This window comes from Colobus angolensis, unplaced genomic scaffold, assembly GCF_000951035.1.
Source record: "Colobus angolensis palliatus isolate OR3802 unplaced genomic scaffold, Cang.pa_1.0 Scaffold279, whole genome shotgun sequence".
Lineage (NCBI taxonomy): Eukaryota > Metazoa > Chordata > Mammalia > Primates > Cercopithecidae > Colobus > Colobus angolensis.
Genome location: NW_012116032.1, coordinates 899,992 through 916,107, shown reverse-complemented (window position 1 = coordinate 916,107; position 16,116 = coordinate 899,992). Strand labels below are relative to the sequence as shown.

General features: G+C 40.4%; 1 protein-coding gene across 3 annotated transcripts in view; it reads right to left on the bottom strand.

Annotated features, from left to right (window-relative positions):
* The window catches only part of ALPK1 (alpha-kinase 1), a 129,324-nt gene that overhangs the window by 13,033 nt on the left and 100,175 nt on the right, over positions 1-16,116 (bottom strand). For all 3 annotated transcript variants that reach the window (XM_011948359.1, XM_011948360.1, XM_011948361.1), the window contains 5 exons: positions 5,750-5,809; positions 3,997-4,083; positions 3,208-3,284; positions 2,166-2,261; positions 601-705 (listed from right to left, as the gene is read on the bottom strand). In XM_011948359.1, the coding sequence (XP_011803749.1) occupies positions 601-705; positions 2,166-2,261; positions 3,208-3,284; positions 3,997-4,083; positions 5,750-5,809 (425 nt within the window). The remainder of the gene's footprint in view (positions 1-600; positions 706-2,165; positions 2,262-3,207; positions 3,285-3,996; positions 4,084-5,749; positions 5,810-16,116) is intronic.

The following is a 16,116-nucleotide window of genomic DNA, read 5'->3' as shown; positions in this document are numbered from 1 at the left end:
TTTTTTTTTTTTGAGATAGGGTCTTGCTCTGTTACCCAGGTTGGAGTGCAGTGGTGCAATCTCAGCTCACTGCAAACTCAACCTGCCAGGCTCACGTGATCCTCCCACCTCAGCCTCCCTAGTAGCTGGGACTATAGGCATGTACCACCACACCTAGGCAATTTTTATTTTTTAATTTTTTGTAGAGACAAAATCTCACCATGTTGCTCAGGCTAGTCTTGAAATTTTGGGCTCAAGTCATCCTCCTACCTTGGCCTCCCAAAGTGTTGGGATTACAGGTGTGAGCCACCATGCCTGGCTGGAATACATATTTTGAGAAGGTTCCTCAGGTGATTTTGATGTGCACTCAGGCTTGGGAACCATTGCTTCACAACAGACAACATTCTATCCTTGGGCTGAATTAATTTAGCTCCTAGCAGGCTGTCAAAACTCCGACAGATAAAATTTTTCCACATGTGGTGTGGAGTCTTATCACAATTGCCACTGATGAGACACAAAGCCTATTTGAAGGTTAAACCTTTCCCTTCTCACTGGTTACATCGGAAAGCACCCTAGGGAGAGGTCCTGTGGGGGTTTGAGGAAGGGCCGCACTCTGTTTACCACAGCTGTGAGCACGAAGAGTGGCGTGTAGGCACTGAAGGCAGCTGCCAGCTTGCAGGCTTCTGCAGCGGACAGCACATGGTGGTCAAACTCCTTCAGCAGGCTCTGTGAGAAAACAGGAGGCTAAGTGGAATGGTGATAATTATCAATGAGCAAAAAACAGATTATGAAATGGTTTTGCTTTTCTTTCATGATTTCAAGGGACTCCTTACCACAACCCATTCAGAACAGTGTCAATAAAGAGTAAGTGGGTCTAAAGACCACAAGGTGTTGACTTTGCTTTTTCCCAGCAGCCACACACCTGTGCAAAATAATTTGGGTGAGCTTCTTTGGAAGATGGTGGCAGTTCTTTGTTCAAAGGAACCTGCAAATTTTGCAGCCAGATTAACTGATTTCTGCACTGCTCTTGGCCAAGGGTCCTTTAATTGATGATTTCATAGCAATTAGGATTCATTTATTAATTCTATAAATATGTACAGAGTACCTCCACATGCCAGGGCCTGTTCTAGACACAGGAGACAGTAGGCAGTGAGCCCGCAAGGAGCTTACTTTCTGTTGTGGGAGGGGGGATCAGTCAATATACAAAACAAGTGAAGTGTATAGTATTTGAGATGATGACAAGTGTTCTGGAGAGAAAATAAATGGAGAAGGGGTTAGGGAGGTCCAGGATGGGAGGGAAGTTTGCAATTTTAAACAGTCATCAAGGATAACTTCAGTGAACAAGGGACATGATCCTCCTGTTTTGGTCAAACAGAAAAAGCAACATCTTAGATTCAGATTACCATCAGCAAGCTGTATGTGTTCTTTTGCTACACTAATTAGTATTGAGCATGGTTACCATTGTGATTGGGGTCTTTAATAAACATAGTAATATAGATGATAATAAAAAGTCCATTTCAGCACAGTGTGAAGAGCAGCAGAACATCCTTGCCACTTCTCTGGGCTGGTCAGAGACCTGGGCTCAGCTCCCAGTTCTCTCTCTTACTGGTTGTGTAAACTGCAGAGGTTAGTTAGTTTCTCTGCACTGCATTTTATTTTCCTCTAAAATGGAGTGACACAATTTGCTCTACCCTCCCCATAGGGTTTTATGTGGAGATATATACACTTTTTTGAGTTGTAAAGTGATATATAAAAATTAGCAGTCATTATTATCAAGGACGAGAGCCTGGAACAAGGGACTGACACTCTGATTTAAATAGATGGTGATTACAAAGTTTTAAAATTATTACCCCTTTATCATCAAGATGGCCCAAGTTTGGAAACTGAATTTTGTGATACTCGGAAAGAAGTGAGGCTCAAAATAATTTTGTTGATATTCATTCATTCATTCATTCACCAGTAACTTTCTGAGCACCCTCTGAGTGTCTGGTACAGTGCTGAGTGCTGGGATAATAAAGCCAAATAGGACCCCCAGGACTCCTCCCCAGGATTCCTCCCATCTGTGTGGCAGGGGCAGCACTGAGCTCCCTGCCTCCCAATCTCCTGAGAAAGACACCCACTAATCACCCACCAACGACACCATTGACAGTTTTACAGATGATGCCACTCAGTGTTATGATAATTACCAAATTAATTTGTGGATTGTTTTTAAACTTTTCATAATCATTCTTGCTCATGGAAACAAAGATGTCTGCCAGTATACCTAATGACGTGGAGAGGCCCTGTAAGAAAAACACAAACAAGTCACAGATTGGGAATTCACAGTGGATTACTGCTCTCATTTCATGGCCTAAAGGCAATGGTTATCCCTCCATATGAATGATTTGCCTATTGTTATTTTATTACTATGACACTGGAGATACTATTTTTAAAAGTCAACATATAATAATTGTACATGTTTATGGGATACAGCGTGACATTTTGACATATGCATACATTGTGTAATAATACCCTGACTTGGAGATACTTCTAAATTGGCTGCCACAGAGCTTGAAAGATTAACACATCCTAGGGCACCTGGGCCTAATGTAAACACAGCTACTTCTCAGCTGGGTTTCACTGGGTGATCAATACTAACTTGTCCCTACTGCTAGGCCTGAATAACTGGCTCAAGGAAGAGTTCACATCGCAGTCTGTATTGTAAAAGAATCGTAGACAGCAATTGCTTACACAGCTCAGGGAAATGTAATAACCGGATGCTTCAGATAATGAGACTATTCCCACAGAATTCCAGAAAATGAAAATGTCAAGTAGGATTGACATATACTACTTGATGCTACATAAACAATTGAAGTCTTCACCCACTCAACTCAAGAAAAGTGATTTTACATGTAAGCAACTTGGCCATCTCAACTTTGCTATGCAATCAAGTAAAGGCTAAATATATAATAAAACAGATAAATGAATGGACCAGTAGAGATAAATATATAAATGGACAGTTACAAACGATTATAAAAACACCATCTATGCCCCAAGAGTCTAGCTGTGAGTGAGGATGAAGCAAGACACAGAAGGAAGTTACTAACTGTACCTGGTCCTATGCTCATGAAAAATAAATAAAAATAGGACAGATGAAATTGATACATGAGAAATGGACTTGTATCCTAAAGAGATAATCATCCAAAGACAAATACAGGAAAGGAGAAAAATAAGCACTAGACAAACCACCTTTTTATCCGGCTGAGGAAGTGCCAAATATCCTACGATGGAGGCCCATATTAACTCTGCTGCTTTGTACCACATCCCTGAAAAAAAGAGAGGGGCAGGGAGAGGGACAGGGGAGGAACAGCTGCTATCTGTGCTCTTGTATGGGAGAATACCTTTGAAAACTAATACAGAAACAAGACTCATTAGATCCTGTTAGGAAAACTCAGGCTTAGATTAGATTGACACAGTAATGTTTTTCCAATTGTAATAGAGACAATTTTTCCATTTCACTGGGAAATAGAATTATTATATATTTGTATATATAATATGTATAATATATGTAGTTTTCTCAGTATTTTTACAAAAATAATAATTGCCACCTCCTGTTAAAATTTTTCAAACCCTTATTTTGCATTCTAAAGTATATTAGCATTCTATAAACTTGAAAAATTCATGAATACCTTAAGGAATGAACGAATACAGTGTCACGGTGGGTATAGTATAAGGTGTCACCATATCACACGGAGTCCTGCTGAACTGAGTCAGGTGTGAGAAATAACACTGGGAACCCTACAGTTAACATCACAATATACAACCGTGAACCTCTCTAACAAAACTTACTAGAAAAAAAACTTATTAATATTTGTGACACTCCTAGGATCTTAAATGCCATTCTCTTTTCGATGAGGAAAGTAAGGCAAGTGGAAATTACCAATTTTAGCCAGATAAAAGAAGAAAATTCCACAGTGAAACCATGCAGCCAGGCTTTGTAAATGAGCCTTGAGAAACGCAAGTGTTAGATGACGGTACCTAGCTTTTGCAGAATCTGCCCTCTGATCTGTATACAGACCGACTGCACCAGGACCTTGTCACTTTCATTTCTGTACAGCCAGGTACCTAAAAGAAAAGAGGAAAAATTCCCTTGAATTATCAGAGATATAGCCTTGTAAATTAAAACTATTTTCACAGAAGTCTTCATGAGCACATGTGACACCATTTTGAGAGACAATCTCGTCTCTACATTTAGAATCAGGTCCAAACTTCTTGCTGTAGCCTCAGGCTCTGCAGGAACTGACTCCTGTCTGGTCTCCAGTTCCCCCACTTACTCTCTGTCCACTCTAGCTTTATTTTGCCTCCTTGTTATAGGACTGGCCTCTTGCTTCGTGGCAGCTGCACTTACCACTAGCCCTGCTTGGGATCCTCTTTCCTCTGGCTTCTTAAGAGGCCAGATCCTTCTGCTTCAGGTCTCGGCTACAGTGCTTTTCCTCAAAGGCCTCCACAGATTATTTTTTCTACACCGTTACCCCCACTGTCTTATGGTTGCTTTGCAGAGGGTGAGGTGGATCCCATCTGAGGAAAATTTGTTTGGATGTCAAAACTGATGACTCCACACATGTACCAAGAGGGTATGAGAAGATTTATTGCTCACATAATGAGACTTTCTAGGGTAAGTCAGGCTGGCACCCAAGCTGCTCCTTTGACTCAGGCAGGGAGTGGTGAGTGGCGTTGCTTTTCACTGTGACTGGGGTGTGGGGCCGGGTAAAGGTTCCTGTAAGCTGCATTTGGGTGTGTGGATGAAAGGGTTTTTATTGTTTGTTTGTTTGTTTGTTTGTTTTAATCAGCCTGTCCAGTGTGAGACAAAAGTAAAAAAGGCTGTGGCTTGAAAACTGTCAGTGGTCAAACATCAAAAATAGAGGCCGACTCTTTACTGCCCCCTCACTATTCTCTGTCACATCAGATAATATTTATTTTCTTCCTAGCTTTGAATCCGTGTGTGTGCGCGCGCGTGTGTGTGCACATGATGGCAAGAGTGTATATTGTAGTTTAGTGATGGTGGCCACAAGTGAGGGGTACATGGTTAATACTTGGATTCCAAACTGTCTCCCCATTAGAAATGTCCACAAGTGTCAAGGAGTTTGAGGCCTCACATCCAAGCATGCTGAGTTTAAAAGTCCAGTGGAAACGTCTCAACTTATTGATAAACTTGCTAACTTAAATGCCCAGAAATTCAGACACGATATCTGAAGGCTTACATTATTTGTTACCCAACTATTAGGACTTGCTTCCTTTCATGGATAATTAAATATTGAAAGAAAATCCATTTTGAAACAAGTTTTTATTAAAGTTCTTGTGTACCAAAAATCAAATCTATTTTCTGAACCATTTAAATCGATAAAGCCAAAGCAGACTCTTCTGAACTTAGAGGCTTTTATTTCCAATCACAATTTTGTTTAAAAGCTGCTATCGAACCTTTATAAGGCCCACAGAGTTACCTGCCTTGACCGTGACTATCCATTAGATAACATACTCTGTAAGGAAGCAGGCCAATAGTAGATTCCTTGTCTTTGTTTTTTTTGTTGTTGTTGTTAACTTAGAGAAAACAGACGCACAGAGATGTAAGCTGCTTGATCAAAGCTTCTTCATTCATCAGTGGCAGAGCCAGTCCCAGATAGCTCTGAAAACATCTAATGTATAGTAACTATTAAGTCACTAAGTTGTTATTAAATGAGTGCTCTGTTTGGGGCTGAGGTAAAGGTCATTGTGAAGATATGAAAGTACTCACCCGTTGCTCCATTGTTGCTTATTAGACTGCTCAGAATATACTCTGCTTTTAAAAGTTTTCCTGAAAAGCAGCAACCAAATGCCACATGATTAGCTTTGAAAATGCACTTAACAATTACAAGTCGTTCATGCTCTAAGATTGATATATTGCAGCAGGAACCGTAACCTCCCCTGGAAACATTCCATTTTATAATTTAAAATCAATAATGACATCATCTATAAAACTGAGAAAGAAAGATGAGGTTTTCAGAAGTTGGTAAGGTGGGAAGTTGGACAGTATCTAAAATGGCTATTAGATTCATACGTATGTGATAATTGATTCACATAGAGCAAGGCTTGTGGAGTAGAGGCAAACTTTTGTAACAGGCTGTGCCACCTCCCTGTGAAAGCTATACTTCAAGAAGTGCAATGGAGTTACTCATGGACAGGAACTAGTTATGGAATTATCAGGAAGGAATTTGGAGGTGGGGAGTGAGGAGATTCTTTCTCAAGGGTCTACTTATTTTGTTACTACCACATAGGAAGGGCCTATTCTATGGACACCTGTTGGAAGCACAATTGTTTATCCTTTTAACCAAGCATTCCTTTTTCCAGGTGCCTCTAAGCCCTACATGATCTGGCTTCCATGACTTCTTTGACCTCACCTCTAACTTCTTGTTCCTTCCTTCTCAGCCCTCTACTTCAGTCACAGTGGCTTCCTTATCACCCCTTGAGTAGACCAGGCTCATTACCACATCAGAGTTTTGGTATTTACAATTCTTTCAGTGTGTAATGCTTTCATCCCAAATATCTGCAAGGCTTCCTCTCTTCTTCTTCAGGTCTTTGCTCCAATGTCACTGTCTCTGAAAGCCTCCCCTGACCATCTTATTTTAAATTACATACATAGACATATGCTCTGGCTGTGGTAGATTGTATTTCCAAAAAGATCACACCAATATATTCCATTCTTCACGCTTATTTGCAATGATGACCTGGTCATTTTTCCATCAAGAAGTGGAATCTAGAGTTTATTTCCCCTCACCGTGAACACAACTGGCCCTGTGACCTGTTTTAACCAATGGAATGTGGCAGAAATCTGGGCGTTAAGGGACCTATAAATTTTGCCTTCCCTTCTTGGAACTTAGCCCAATGCTCTGAGGAAGCTGAGGCTGCCACGTGGAGAGGCCCAAGCAGAGGAGAGCTGAGGACCTCCCCCGAAGCCTCCACTGGGCTCTTAGCTGGCAGCCAGTACCAAATGCCTACTGTGTGGATGAGACCATGACAGACCTTCTAGCTATCCCAGTTTCCAGCTGACAGTAGTTATAACAATCACCCAAACTACAAATTATGAGACTGAATAAATTATTACTGTTTTAAGCCACTAAGCCATGGAGTGGCTTGTAACATAGCAATAGAGAAATCATACACTTAAAAGTGGAGTACTACTATAACAAAAATTTTGGAGACTTGAAGGATGTTGAGACAAAAGGCAGTGAAAAAATTATTCCTGGAAGTTTGAGAAAGGGAACAGACATTATACGTGTTGTAAAGTTTGGCAACATGGTCTCCAGGAGTAATGTGGACTGTAGCAAAATGTAACCAGTGGACTTGGTGTCTAGCTAAGGAGATAGCCAGGAAGGATATTGAAAGTGGCAAAGTGTATATCTTTTAGTTATCCAAGATAAAGTACAGGAAGAAAGCAATAACCTAAAGAAGAAACTACAGTAGTCGCCTCTGTCCCCAGTTTCCTTTTCTGCAGTTTCAGTTACCAGCAGTTAACAGCAGTCCAAAAATACTAAATGGAAAATTCCAGGAATAAACAATTCATAAGTTTTAAATTGCGTGCCGTTCTGCGTAGCATGATGAAATCTCATCCTGCCTGGGACATGAAGCATCCCTTTTTCCAGCAGATCCATGCTGTCTATGATGACCACTCATTAGTCACTTAGCAGCCCTCTCCATTATCAGATGAACTGTCTGTCAGGTAATGCAGTGCTTGTGTTCAAGTCACCCTTATTTTACTTAACAATGGCCCCAAAGGGCAGAAGTAGTGATGCTGGCAATTTGGATATGCCAAAGAGAAGCTGTAAAGTGCTTTCTTTAAGTGAGAAGATGAAAATTCTCAATTTAATAAGGAAGGAAAAAATTCATATGCCAAGGTTGCTAAGGTCTATGGTAAGGATGCATCCTCTATCCAAAAATGGTGAAGAAGGAAAAAGAGATTTGTGCTAGTTTTGCTGTCACATCTCAAACTGTGAAAGTATGGCTACAGTGCGTGACAGGTGCTTAGTTAAGATGGAAAAGGCATTAAATTGGTGGGTAGAAGACATAAACAGAAATATGTCTTGATTAATGGCAATCGGGCTTGGGTCTACTACTGGGGGTCTTGGAATATATCCCTCATGAATAAGGGGGGACTATTGTATTCCATTTTTAAGCAAGATTTAGAGAAAATAGAGATGGCCCAGAATAGTCTTTCCAGACAGCAAGACATTCTGAAGATAAATTTAAAATATTAAAACCTGGGGAAAAGGTCAAATTCAGGGCACTGGCAGTAAAATGTGAACTTAGGGTCAAGATCAAACCAAGGGCATTGCTGTAAAACACTTTGTTAAGACCTCAGACCCTCTGACCAAGCAAAAGAGCTTCTAAGAATCTTAAGGGTGCTGTCCTGTATCCCTCTGGTTTGCAGCCCAAAGTAGCATTCAAAGATAAATGTAGGCATTTTTTCCCCCTAATTTAATATGTTAAAAAGTTAGAAAGCATTTAAAGGAATTATATCAGCTTGATTTAAGAAGGGCAGAGATAGTTCAAAATGAAAAGAGACACATCTGGGAGTTAAACTTTCTATAGGCATGGAGCAGGCTGAGATATTTTCACAAAAAATATTTTATGGGCCGGGCACGGTGGTTCACGCCTGTAATCCCAGCACTTTGGGAGACCGAGGTGGGTGGATCACCTGAGGTCAGGAGTTTGAGACCAGCCTGACCAATATGGTGAAATCCCATCTCTACTAAAAATACAAAAAGTAGCCAGGCATGGTGACGTGCACCTGTAGTCTCAGCTACTGGGGAGGCTGAGACAGGAGAATTGCGTGAATCCAGGAGGTGTAGGTTGCAGTGGGCTATGATCTCACCATTGTACTCCAGCCTACATGACAGTCTCTCTACGTATGTATGTGTATATGTGTATATGTATGTGGACAAGGAAGAATGATTCAGAGGACAAATCCAAGAGCTGAGGAGAACCATTCTCAAAGAGAAAAAGTGAGCCCTAATCAAGAAATAATTCTTGTCCCCACATCAGGAAGACTTGGGATATATGCCTGGCTAGATTTTAGATTAATGTGAACTATGACTGCTGCATGACTCATTTTCCCCACTTTTGCACAGAAGCGCCTATTGAAATTATCTTTTCCTGAATCCCCGTTGCATGTCAGTTGTGTTGGAAGATAGATAACTCGTCTTTTAGTTCACAAGTCTGTATTCCCAGAAGTACCTGAGAAGCCTTGTTTGTCCCTAAACGTACTTCAGAGGATAAGATCTTAAGCTTTGACCTGAACCCTTAATGGCACGAGGCTTTGAGGGAGGAGTGAGTGTATTTTGCACATGAGAGGGATGTGTATTGTTGTAGCCAGAGCATGAACTATGATGAAATTATTTTAGGCCAGTAAATTTGGGGAGTGGCTTGTTGCAAAGCAAATGATCACAAAACACTGTCACTGCTTCTCACCTTCTCTGCTTTATTTTTCTTTGTCATTTATTGCCATAAGACACACTGTATATTTTAATTATTTCCTCATTGCCTAGGTCTCCCCAGTAGAGAGTGAACTCTAAGACAGTAGGAGGTTTTGTCTGTTTTGTTCACTGTCCTGTCCCATGTACCTCTAACAATGCTTGGAACAGGGCAAATACTCAATAGATATTTGTCATTCATCCAAATACATGTTTGAATTGTGCCAGGGACTGTGCTAAGAGCTGGAGACGGAATGACAAACAAGACAGAGCCCCTGTCTTCAAGGTAATAATAGTAATAATAATAACAATAACAGCTACCATTTATTAAGTGTTTACTATGTGATGGACATTGTTCTAAATTATATATAAGCACTCTACTGTCTTCATTTCACAAATAAAGAAATGGGCCTTACAGAGGATAAGTATCATCACCAGAAGATATGAACGAAGGCAGCCTGCCATGAAAGTCCAAACTCTCCAGTGCTAAACTGCTTCCCAGAGATACCACTATTTCAGATTAGTTGTCCAACATGATATTTTTGTAGGGGACCATTTTCAGCCATGCAGGATATAATTTTCTTTCTTCACATTCTCTTTCTGTCTTCAGAGGAGGGAACATACAGCATGAAATAATAACTGCAGGTTTTAGAGTTTCTCATCTTCTCTCCTTCCCTTACCAATTTTTAAAGTTACTGTCCTCTCTCCCTTTCTCTCTACCTTTTCCTTCCATCCTTCCTTTCCTCCTTCTTTCCCTTCTGCCTTTCTTCCTCTTTTCTTCCCCCCTCCCTTTCTAATTTCCTCTCTGCTTTAAAACGCCATTTGCTATTTTTTATTCTTTATAGTTCTATCTTCTCCCCCAACTTGAACCATTTGAAGACAATGAACCATATCTTGATCATCTTTATAACTATCCTAAAGGTCTAATGCAATTGTTGGCACATAGCAGGCTTTCCATATATATTTGGCCAAAAAAAGAAAGACAGAGAAAGAGAGAATAAAAGAAAATTAGTATCTGAAATCATGGTTTACAGTCGAATTAAATTTATTCACATCAATGTTTAAAAAGAAAGATACCAAATGAAATACCTAAATGAATAAATTTTATCAAAGCAATCTCTATTCTTAAAAGATATATTTCTAATTAGGTTTTGTTGCTAACTAAGAATGGGCATTTAAAAAATACTTTGTATTTACCAACCTTGCTTAATTTCTTAATTCTAACAATTATTCTGTGGAGTTCTTGGAGTATTCTGTGTGCAGCCATATTGTCTACAGATAATACCGTTTTTGTTTTTTCATTTCTAGCCTTTAAACTTTTTATTTCCTTTCATTTTCTTATTGCCTTGAGAGAACTTCCAGGAAAGTGTCAAATAGAGGCAGTAATGAGGTACTTTTTTTTCTCAACCTGACTTTAAAAGGAATTCTTATAATTTTTCATCATTGCTTTTGCTGGAGGCTTTCAAAAGGTTACTTCCTTTTATCAGTTTAAGAAAATTCCCTCCTATGCAGGGAGGAACTTACCATTTTTTAGCTCCAACTTATCATCTTTCAGTTCCAATTAACCCTTCAATACCTGCTTTGTGATCATGCGGATGGATCTGGTAAGCATTTCTCCTTTGCCAGCTAGCAAGATGGTAAGGATGGTAAGCCTTGTCATCGTGGGGGTGTAAGGATGCTGCATGGCAAGGGTGCTTCTCATCCTGACTTGATGTACTCCTCTGGCCAGGCCACTGTGGGTACCACTTCCTCAACGCCTGACTCCTACAGCACAGGCTTTCATAGCTTTCCCTGTGCCTGACTCCTGCAACACAGGTGACTTCTGTAGCATGTCTCCTCAGTGTGCAGAGGTCAGTCGAACCCAGCAGTCAGTCCTCTCAGCTGACTTTACAGTGAAGTGCTGTCAGTTAGGCTCCTGTGGTGACCAGTTTCCCCTGGCACTCTGTAAAGGCAGCTTTGTGGTGAGTTCTAAGGCATAGTGCCTCCCCGTGGACGGTTTCCCCCAACACTCAGAAGGTGGGTTTCCAGCGAGTTCTGCCAGCATGGAACCTTGGTGACTTCTCTGCCATGCAGCGAGCCATGTCTGTGCCTTCTCCAACAAGGTCTTGATCTCAGCCATGGTGTGTGTAGGTATGAGAGCCAGGAGCTCTTTTTTAGGTGTTCTATCTGAGCCCAAGGAATAGTGGCTATACCTTATAACTGCTATCCTGCACTCTTTAGAGTTCTTCTTTAGAGTTCTCTTTACTTTTCACTAGCCAAGCTCTCATTACTCTAATCCCCTGAAATAGTAATTCTTTGTATCAAATTTTCCTTGTTCAAATTACTGTGTGGTTTTTGTCACCTGATTACATTTCTATTCCTAGTTTGCATTTTTAACCTAAGTCGGTTGAAAATTTTATTAACTTTAAAAAATCTATTTAGGTGAATGCATACTTTTTCTTCTTTATTCTGTGCATGTGGTGCACTAAATGAATAGATTTAAAAATATTTAACTATCAGCCAGGCACGGTGACTCATGCCTATAATCCCAGGACTTTGGGAAGCTGAGGCAGGAAGATCGCTTGAGCCCAGGAATTCAAGACCAACCTGGGCAACATAGGGAGACCTCATCTCTACAGAAAATAAAAAAGTTATCTGGGCATGGTGGCACGTGCCTGTAGTCCCAGCTGCTTGGGAGGCTAAAGTGGGAGGACTGCTTGGGCTTGGAAGGTTGAGGCTGCAGTGACCCATGATTGCACCACTGCACTCTAGCCTGGGTAACAGAGTGAGATCGTGTCCCCCACCTACCCCCCAAAAAAAACAACAAAATAAAACCCACTATCCTTATATATCTGGAATAAACCTTCCTTGATTGTAATGCATTATTAATTTAATATAATGTTGGTCAATTTGGTAATATTTTAAGATTTTTTGCACCTTATTAATTATATAAGTGATATTGCCATATCATTTCCTTTTATTTTAATCTTACATGGCTAATGTATTTACCACATTCTTTTTTTTTTTTTTTTTTTTTACTTTATAAGGAAAAAGAGATTTAATGGACTCACAGTTCCACATGGCTGGGTAACCCTCACAATCATGGCAGAAGGAGAAGGAGGAGCAATGGCATGTTTTACATGGTGGGAGGCAAGAGAGCAAGTGCAGGGGAACTGCCTTTTATAAAACCATCAAATCTCATGAAAACTCATTCACTATCATGAGAACAGCATGGGAAAATCCTGCCCCCATAATTCAATCACCTTCCACCAGGTTCCTCCTGTGACACACTGGGATTATGGGAACTACAATTCAAGATGACATTTGACTAGGGACACAGCCAAACCCTATCAACCTAGGTGTAGAATTACTGTCATGTAATAACACAACGTTTCACTTTTTGAAGAACTGCCAAATTGTTTTCCAAAGTGGCTGCACCATTTTACATTCCACTAGCAGCGTATGAGGTTCTAATTTCCCTACATCCTCACTGATACTTATTGTCTTTTTGATTATAGTGAGTGTAAGGTGATATCTCATTGTGGTTTTGATTTACATTTTTCGAATGACTAGTGGTGTCATATTTATTCTTTTTTTTTATTATTATACTTTAAGTTCTAGGGTACATGTACACAACGTGCAGGTTTGTTACGTATGTATACTTGTGCCATGTTGGTGTGCTGTACCCATCAACTCGTCCTTTACATCAGGTATAACTCCCAATGCCATCTCTCCCCCCTCCCATAATAGGCCCCAGTACCACATTCTTTAGTCATCATCTTTTTTTACTCTCCACTTCTTCGTTCTAAGTTCATTTTTCTCCTTAGAAAAATGCATCCTTTAGTGTGTATGTGAGTGTGTGTGTGAATGAGAGAGAGCTGTCTTGAGAATAATTCATTTTTAGTCAATCAGGTCTGAAAATGTCTATTTCATCCTCACTTTTGAATGACAATTTTCCTAGGTATAAAATCCTAGGTCGAAACCTATGTCCTCTTAATTTTTTGGAAATTCTCTTGCTTTCTGGACTCTTATTATTGATAAGATACTTTTTGTTAGTCTAAATATACTTCCTATATTAATCTCTCTTTTCTGTCTCTCATTGACTTTCTTATTGTTTGATTTTCTATAGTTTACCACACTAGGTATGGTTTAGATGTGAATTTATTTTTAAAGGTTTTTTTTTTTTTTTTGAGACGGGGTCTTGTTCTGTCACTTAGGCTGGAGTGCAGTGGTGCAGTCATGGCTCAGTGCAGCCTCAATCTCCTGGGCTCAAGAGATCCTCCCACCGTAGCCACTGGAGTAGCTGAGACTACAGCTACATGTCACCACACCTGACTGATTTTGTTTATTTTTTGATGAGATGAGATCGCCCTATGTTGCCCAGGCTGGTCTTGAACTCCTGAGCTCATGCGATCCCTCCTGCCTTGGCCTCCTGAAGTCCTGGGATTACAGGTATGAGTCACCATGCCCGGCCTAAAACTTTTTTGCCCAAGGCTAGATACACTTCTTCAGTGTAAAGACATAATTTTCTCCAATTCTGAGTCTAGTTAGTCCTGCTAGAAGTCTTCCTATGCTTCTGTGTTTTTTTCCATCTCTTTGAGTTTTTTAAACTTCTCTTTTATATTTTCATCTACTTAGCTCTCTGTGCTTCATTTTCAAAATTTTCTTTAAATACAGTTTCCAGTTCCATAATTTTTTCTCCCACTGTTACTGGTATTGCAGGAGTACATTTCTGGTAGGTCAGTTATGGGGTTGGAATATCTGAGAAACTGGCTGTAGAAAATGTACCTTGATTTTAAGGTTGTTAGTGGTCATTTGTCCCAGGTGGGCAGCCAAGCACATGGTTAGAATCTTTAGATCATCCCTTGCTAGTCAAGCAAGGTTCATAGAACAGCAGCATCTCAGGCCGTACCAGAGATCTACTAAATCTGAATCTGCATTTTAATAAGATCTTTAGGGGATTCAGAGCACACAGAAGTTTGGGGAGCACTACTCTGGAGCACTGCTATTTGTGTCTTTTTGTTGCTGGCCTGAATCGAGGAGATTAAGTGAAACACTGAGAGTGAGCATTTAGAAATTTTTATTATCATTTGCCAAAATAATTGTATAACTCTTGAAACTAATAATAATAAATACATTAAGCTTACATTTTTGTATCTTTGTTTTTTACTTCATTTTTCTAAGGATTTATTTTATCTCATTCACCCCATTGAAGCAGTCTGGTTGGCAGTTGGACACCCTTATTAGCAGATGAAATGCCAAAAGCTTATCTCACCAACTGGGAGGGTGTTCTGCGCTCTTCAGTCACGGTTTTGTGGTTGAATTCTTGTATCTTGTGTATATAAAAATGAACTTGTATGCTCTGCCTGTTTTGTGGGGAATTCCCCATCAATTCATCAATTACCATTACTTTCTCATTTTTTCTTTTTTTTTTTTTTTGAGACAGAGTCTTACTGTTACCCAGGCTGGAGTGCAATGGCATGATCTGGTTTAACTGCAACCCCTGCCTCCCGGGTTCAAGCAACTCTCCTGCCTCAGTCTCCCAAGTAGCTAGGATTACAGGCACCTGCCACCACACCAGGCTAATTTTTTGTGTTTTTAATAAAGACGGGGTTTCGCCATGTTAGCCAGGCTGGTCTCGAACTCCTGACTTCAGGTAATCCACTCGCCTTGACCTCCCAAAATGCTGGGATTGCAGGCGTGAGCCACCACCCAGCCTGTTGCTTATAAATTTTAAGATAAGGTCATCTTTAGCCAAGAATATTTTCCTGTGAGATTCCCAAGGTCCTGGGATGTGGATACTTCTCTAGAGCATAGTTTTGCATTTGATCTCCTGGGGTCCAGAAATTTCAGTCTTGAACAATTTTTTTTCTTAATTATCTGATGGCAGGTTTTCTGCTTTGTGGGCAGAGCAAATTCAGACTCCACACTCAAATTTGGCACAGAGTTGAGATTTTTATTTTAGAGGGGAGTTTTTTTTTTCCCCTCCATTCCAGAGCTTGGGCAGACAGCAAGCATCCTTGTAACTTCTCTGCACAGGCTGGTGGGATTGTTCAGTCTCCTTTTATAGCCTATGCAAACCTTTAAGAATTCCAGCTTGATGCAAATATTTTACTTCTCACATGGGCACAAAGCAACTGTCTCTCATCTCTGCCCAGGAATTAAAATGACAGCCCCTTCCCTTGAGGTCTTTGCTCAAGTGTAAGTTCCTTTGGCTATGTGTCGTAAGCAGTAGTCTACTGCTGTGATTTTAAATACTTTTTGTTTCAGGTACCTACAAATCTTTAATTCACCATATCTATGTATTTGTAATGGGAAAAGACTGCACTTGCTCAGTCCTCCATGTTGATGGAATTGGAAATCTGAGTCTTTATCTGTAACTGTGGTTTGAAAGGTTTTGTCTCCTAATTTCAGGCAAGAGTGAGGTGAGCAGGCCTTATGAGTTTTCTCTTTCTTTTTTTGAGACGAAGTCTCGATCTTGTCCCCCAGGCTGGAGTGCAATGGCGCGATCTCACTCACTGCAACCTCCACCTCCCGGGTTCAAGGGATTCTCCTGCCTCAGCCTCCTAAGTAGCTGGGATTACAGGTGCCTGCCACCACGCCCGGCTAATTTTTGTATTTTTTAGTAGAGACGGGGTTTCACCATGTTGGCCAGGCTGGTCTCGAACTCCTGACC